The sequence below is a fragment of the Fukomys damarensis genome, unplaced genomic scaffold (genome assembly GCF_012274545.1).
Source record: "Fukomys damarensis isolate Sample0158 unplaced genomic scaffold, DMR_v1.0_HiC HiC_scaffold_30, whole genome shotgun sequence".
Lineage (NCBI taxonomy): Eukaryota > Metazoa > Chordata > Mammalia > Rodentia > Bathyergidae > Fukomys > Fukomys damarensis.
The window spans coordinates 35,208,231-35,215,038 of NW_022900942.1; the positions used below are offsets into that span (position 1 = coordinate 35,208,231).

Sequence of the window (6,808 nt, forward strand, 5' to 3'; positions counted from 1 at the left end):
TTTAATACCAGAAATCAAACTTGGGACCTAGCACTTGTGAGGCAGGCAGCAGAACCACTGAGCTAAGTCCCTGGCCCTGACTGCTAGATTTTTTTTTTAAATTTTATTGTTTTGGTTTTTTGAGACAGGGTCTCACTATGTAGTTGAGTCTGACCTAGAACTCACTATGTAGCCCAGGCTGGTCCCGAACTCACAGCAACCCTCCTGCCTCAGCCCCCTGAGTGCTGGGATTACAGGTGTGCACCACCACACCCGGCTTCCTGACTGCTAGATTTAACAACCAAATTCAGTCATGTGGCTGGATACAGTCAACACTCAAAAATTAATAGCATTCTTATACACAAATCACAAACTTACCGAGAAATTAGGGAAACCATGCCTTACACCATGGCATGAAAAAAAAAATGAAATACTTAGAAATCAATTTAACAAAGGAAGTAAAAGATCTTTACATTGAAAACTATAGTATTCTGAAAAAGGATGTCAAAGAGGATATCAGAAAATGGAAAGATATCACTCGCTCATGGGTAGGAAGAACCAACATAGTAAAAATGACCATATTCCCAAAATTGTTACACAGATTTAATGCAATCCCAATCAAAATCCCAATAGCATACTTCACAGAACTAGAGAAAACATTCCTAAACTTCATTTGGAACTAGAAAAGACCTAGAATAGAAAAAACAATTATGGGAAACAAAGGCAAGGCAAGGGGCATCACAATCCTTGACCTGAAATTATACTACAGAGCTACTCTGATAAAAACAGCATGGGACTGGCAAAAACAAACCAAAACAGACCTAAAAAAAAAAGCAGACCTGAAGATCAGTGGAACAGAATAGAAGAGCAGAAACAACTCTAAACACACTGAACCGCCTTATCTTTGACAGAGCAGCCAAACACCCTCACTGGAAGAAAGCCTCTTTAATAAATGGTGCTGGAAAAACTATCTTTCCACATGCTAAAGACTAAAACTACACTAGACTAAAACCATATCTCTCACCATGCAGAAACTAAAATCAAAATAAATAAAAAATCTAAATGTTAAAACAAACACTAAATTTGCTGGGAGAGAGAATAGGTGAAACTCTTGAAGACATAGGTGTAGGCAAAGACTTTGTGAATGAAACCCTGATCACACAGATGATATTATATATTATAAAATATAAATACTATAATCAAAAGAGATCACATCCTATTAAAAAGCTTTTGCATAGCAAAAGAAACCACCAACAGAGTAAAGAGACAACCAACAGAGTGGGGAAAAAACATTTCCAGATGTCCTCATATAAAAGACTGATATCTAGAATATATAAAGAACTGAGAAAAATCAAGCCTTCCAAATGTAAAGATCCAGTCTAAAAATGGATCTCAGATGAAGAAGTACAAATGGCAAATAAATATATGAAAAGATGGTCAACATCACTGGTTATCAAAAGTCTTACTAGACAGATTTGCATTTTGTGTGTGTGGTACCAGGGATTGAACTCAGAACCTTGCACTTGCAAGGCAGGTGGTGGCACCACTGAGCTAAATCCCCAGCCTTAGATTTGCATTTCTTGAGTCAAGAATTGTGTTTTCTTTAAATCCTCTGCCTACCGTTGGAGTTAGGACTGTTTCTGTACTTTACCTGTCTTTCGCTGAAGGGGGAACCCCTCTGTGCTATGTTGTGCTCCTGTGGCGATGCTGCTGCTGTTTCTTGCCTTTTATCCAGATGAGTCTCTGAAAATTCTATCGCATGAACTCTGGAGAGCACTCATTGGCCCAGTTGTCTGAGATTGAGTGTGATCTATAACTGACTCTAAACCCTGCCAGTGACTTCTTTGGATTTTTGAAATCGTAAAGCCACACATGGTAGATCTTGTCATAGACCTACCTCTCACCTGCAGTTTAACTACAAAGTCAAACAACCTTTCACCCTGGTCCTATTTTCTTTTTCTTCATTGTCCCATTACTAAACACGTGTTCACAAGGCAGCAAGATTTGTGGCTACAGCTGACTCACATTATTTCCTCCTTACTTATTAAGCAAGAATTTTGACACAAATAAATAAGATAATGCTTATTTTTATAAGAGAATCTTATGCTTACATAGGTCCTGTTCCTGCCATCAGTGGGGCATTGAAGAAAACAGGACTGAGTCTCAAAGACATGGATTTGGTAGAGGTAAGTGTTCTGTTTTTACAACAGGAGTGAACCACCTATTTCTATAGCATCACTGGCTTTAGCTTAGGATTTTATAGCTCTTTGTGCAGGTACTATTCGCCTTTCCTGATAGGTGAATATTACAGGCCTTATGCTAGTACTTTTCCGTACCTGATTGAAATGCTTTGCTTACATTTGAATAACTTAACAGCCTTATTTCTCCTAAAGTATGAAGTCCTGGGAACTTCTTGGAACTTTGTACTATTCTGTTACATTTTAGACTGTTGATATGTCTATTGAACTGAATATTACAGAAGGTAGGAGAAAAGTAAGTAACCATAATCCCATTTTTTAAAATTTAAATTTATTTATTTATTTATTTTGATTTGTTTTTGGTACTGGAGATTGAACTCGGACCCTTGCGTTTGCAAGGCAGGCGGCAGAACCACTGAGCCAAATCCCTGGCCCCATACTCCCATTTTAAATGAAAAAAAATATATAGACAAAAGAATTGACCTACTGCCAAATCAAGTTTTTTGCCCCTTCCCCCAAACTGAGGCCTTCTCAAACCTATCTTTGGCTTTTACGCCATAGTTGTGGCTTGATGGAAGACAGTGGAAATTTAAATTTACTGGTAGAGTGTATGTATGTGTGGTACTGAGGATAGACTCATGCACATACACTACTGCTGAGCTACACTTCCTGCCACAAGAGTCATTACTTAAAATATTAATATTACAACAAGGATGTCTTAAGCATTTGCCATAATTAAAAGAAGAGACAAAGTAGAAAATACTCTGTGGGTTATATACCTTTCACTTTGGGGAAGTATCTGACAATTTCAGGTAAGTAAGCTGTGCTGCTTGGCTCTGGGAAATAATATGGCAAAGGAATCTATTTAAATAATAAAGAAGGAGTAGATATGTGTGTGGTTTCCTCTAATGATCTCTTACCGGGAAACTGTTGAATAACAGTTTATCTGTAAAATCTTCATTCTTAGTAGTTCAGAAACTCAGGGGGGCTGCTTAATTATCATGCTGTACAGTGATGCCCTGGTTAACGAACTTAATTCTTTGCACAATTCTGGTGGCAAACCGAATTGGATGAAAATCTAATCAAATTTCCCCATGAAGTCAACAATGAACCTAACCATTGAATTTTATTTGCATCTCATCCAATTCAGTTTGTGACCAGAATTGTGGAAAAAATTAAGCGCTTGAACCAAAGTACTACTGTATTTGCAACTGCAAATAGGGTAACACTAAATTTCTGATGTTAGAATGCTTAAAACCATTAAAACACAGCAAGTCTGCAAAGCTGTTTATTATCATTTGTAGGTATATAATACTTAAGGACAGCCTGATTCTCCTCATTCAGAAGCTTATTCTTCATAACATATTCTAGGTCTCACTACAGTAACTGAGTATGATGATGTAAAACAAATGAATGATGTTGGATCTAAGGACAAATAATTTTAGGAACTAAAATATAGGTATTATATTAGGTACTAAAATATAGTAGGAGGCTGGGGATTTAGCTCAGTGGTTCCAGTGCCTGCCTTGCAAGTGCAAGGACATGAGTTCAATCTCTGGTACAAAAAAATAATAATCAATAAATAAAATATAGTAAGGAAGAGAACAAGACTGAAGTTTGGCCCAACTCTGTAAATGTTACCTTCCTCAGAATCAATGTCTTTATAAAATTATAGTTACTGTTGATGAAACAAGACAGTTTGCACAGCCAGCCTTGGTAGTATAAATATAACAATGTGACATTTTTCCTTTCTGCCTCATTTGAGCATAGTAACCATTCTCTCTGTCTCATGTTCTGAAGGTTTATTCTTTGTTGACTATCAGTTTCTTCTTGGAAGAATGGCTTTACTATAATAATAATATAATATATAATAAGGGGTAATAATAGCAGCCCCTTATTAGAACTTGCTATCTGTCAGGTAATACGCTAGACACTACCTGTGATTTTATTTAACTTTAACAATGACTGTCAGCATGATACTGCATCGGATTTTGCAGTTGAGAAAATGTGAGTATAAAGAGCTTAAATAACATGTCCAGGGTCACACACAAATAAATGATTCAGCCAAGATTTAAACTGTCTATCTAGCTCCAAAACCTATAGACTTTCGCCAGGCATGGGGACGCACATCTGTAATCCCAGCACTTGGGAGACTGAGCCAGGAGGATTGCTCTGAGTTCGAGACCAGCCTGGGCTACATAGTGAGCCAGGTCTCATACGCTAGACACTACCTGTGATTTTATTTAACTTTAACAATGACTGTCAGCATGATACTGCATCGGATTTTGCAGTTGAGAAAATGTGAGTATAAAGAGCTTAAATAACATGTCCAGGGTCACACACAAATAAATGATTCAGCCAAGATTTAAACTGTCTATCTAGCTCCAAAACCTATAGACTTTCGCCAGGCATGGGGACGCACATCTGTAATCCCAGCACTTGGGAGACTGAGCCAGGAGGATTGCTCTGAGTTCGAGACCAGCCTGGGCTACATAGTGAGTTCCAGGTCAGTCTCAACTACATAGTGAGACCCTGTCTCAAAAAAAAAACCTATAGGCTTTCTACATTATCTCCCTGCCTCTAGTGTCCATTTGCAAGTTTACTGATGTTTTCTTTACAGGATGTATTTGATGCAAAATATCATTTATTAAATATACCTGCTTTTAACCTGACATCTTTTATAAAGGAAGATACTTCTAGATAATCTTGAACATAATTATTCTATTATTCCCCCCACCCCCAGAAAAACCTGATATCTTTACACAATGATTAAAGATAAGTTTAAAAAAATATCGCTTCTTGGCCTTTTGGCTAAGATCAAGTGTAAAGATAAGTTCAAACAGCATTATGATGTAATTTAAATAAGAAGAAATAGCACAATTCACTCTCAGTAAGACTGGACCATTTTGGTTAAAAATTTGTGAATAAAGACTTTTACTACTATTACCTTTTTTTTTCTAAGGTGAATGAAGCTTTTGCTCCCCAGTACTTGGCTGTGGAGAAGAGTTTGAATCTTGATCCAAGCAAAACCAATGTGAATGGAGGAGCCATTGCTTTGGGTCACCCATTGGGAGGATCTGGAACAAGAATTACCACACACTTGGTTCATGAATTAAGGTAGTTCTATTTCGGATGTGCTGTTTTCAATAGAAACACACGAATTTCAGTCTTCTCATAATAGTCCAACTTTTTGCCCCTGTTCCTTCCATCCCCTGCACGATTCTGACCAGGAACATTCATTTGGGTAGCTCCGCAGTGCCTTGCAGATGACTTGCAGTCAACTTAGCTGCCCTTCACTGGGGGCCGAGCTCTGCTCTGTGAGAGGTTTGCCCACCCGGTGCCGATGACCAGCACATGAGGAAGCCCGGGTTCTCAGGACACTTTGCATTTTAGTGCTTGTTTACTGAACCTGATTAAACTGGCCATTTGGGATTTGCTTCTGAGATTTCCCTTCACTATGTCCGGGGGGAGCCTTCAGCATGTTTGATACAATATTTCGACAGAAGAGCTCCTCCTTCTGGCCTTGTGTATTTTAGGTCATTTTTTCTATTAGCAGGAAAATTACAAAAGAAACCAAATATGTGAGGCTGAAAAGTCCCTCTGACTCTCTGTTAGGCTACAGAAAGTGGGACTTGTTTCCCTTTGCTCTTTCATATGGACAAATTTGACTAATTACTTATATTCTGAAGTACCATAGGAATCTAAAACCATGTAAATTAAAGAAGCTGAATGTTCCTTCCTCATTTTTCAGATTCCCTTATTTATCTAAATTATTACCTGTTGCCACTTTTCCACAGCACAAATAAGCTCGTGTATTTGTTTCAGTGCTTCTAGCCCTAAACCTAAACCTACCCATTCTCTTCTTAGATTTCCTTCTTCTATGTTACATTTTTGGATTTCTTTTTTGGGGTTTGTTTCGGGTTTTTTTTGTACCAAAACTCAGGCCCTTGTGCTTCCAAGGCAGGCAGCAAGCAGAACCACTGAGCCAATCTCTGGCCCTCTGGCTTTCTTTTTTTGACTGACAATATTCAGCTGTTGTGATTATAAACCAAAACAGAGGATCATGGGAAAGACTGAGAAGCCAAACTGAGTAAGAATGAATAATGCAAATGTGACTGATATTAATTTTCTTTAATTAGTTAATCTAATTATCAGAGTAGATTTCAGCCACTGCTTGCTTTCTTAGGCGTCGAGGTGGAAAATATGCTGTTGGTTCAGCTTGCATTGGAGGTGGCCAAGGCATCGCAGTCATCATTCAGAATGTGGCCTGAGAGAACCAGGAGCTGCCTCATGCGCACCTCCTACTTCGTGTGGTAAAACAGGTGACCTTCAGTGCAGCTGCCACACTGCCCTGCCTGCCGCTGAAACAGCAACTGAGTTTGAGCCAGACTCGGTGAGGAAAAAATGCATTTATCAGGAGTAAGTAAAAGCCTGTGCCAGAGGAGGGTCTCTCAAACTGACACAGTCTAACATGGTGCATTTCTGAACGGAAATCCAACTGTAGAAGACCTTACAAGAAACGGTATCCTGTCAAATAAGCACCTCTTATGCCTTACATGATATGATTACAAGGAAGGTAAATAAAGATTGCCTTAATTTTGGCTAATCCTTTCTAGTCGTTATATATATAT

General features: G+C 38.4%; 1 protein-coding gene across 1 annotated transcript in view; it reads left to right on the top strand.

Moving 5' to 3' along the window:
* Acaa2 (acetyl-CoA acyltransferase 2) overlaps positions 1–6,783 on the top strand; it is a 37,478-nt gene extending 30,695 nt beyond the window's left edge. Inside the window, exons 8-10 of the mRNA XM_010621694.3 lie at positions 2,095–2,165; positions 5,140–5,294; positions 6,364–6,783. Coding sequence (XP_010619996.1) covers positions 2,095–2,165; positions 5,140–5,294; positions 6,364–6,448 — 311 coding nt within the window. The 3' untranslated portion in view covers positions 6,449–6,783. The remainder of the gene's footprint in view (positions 1–2,094; positions 2,166–5,139; positions 5,295–6,363) is intronic.
* Positions 6,784–6,808: the final 25 nt, after the last annotated feature.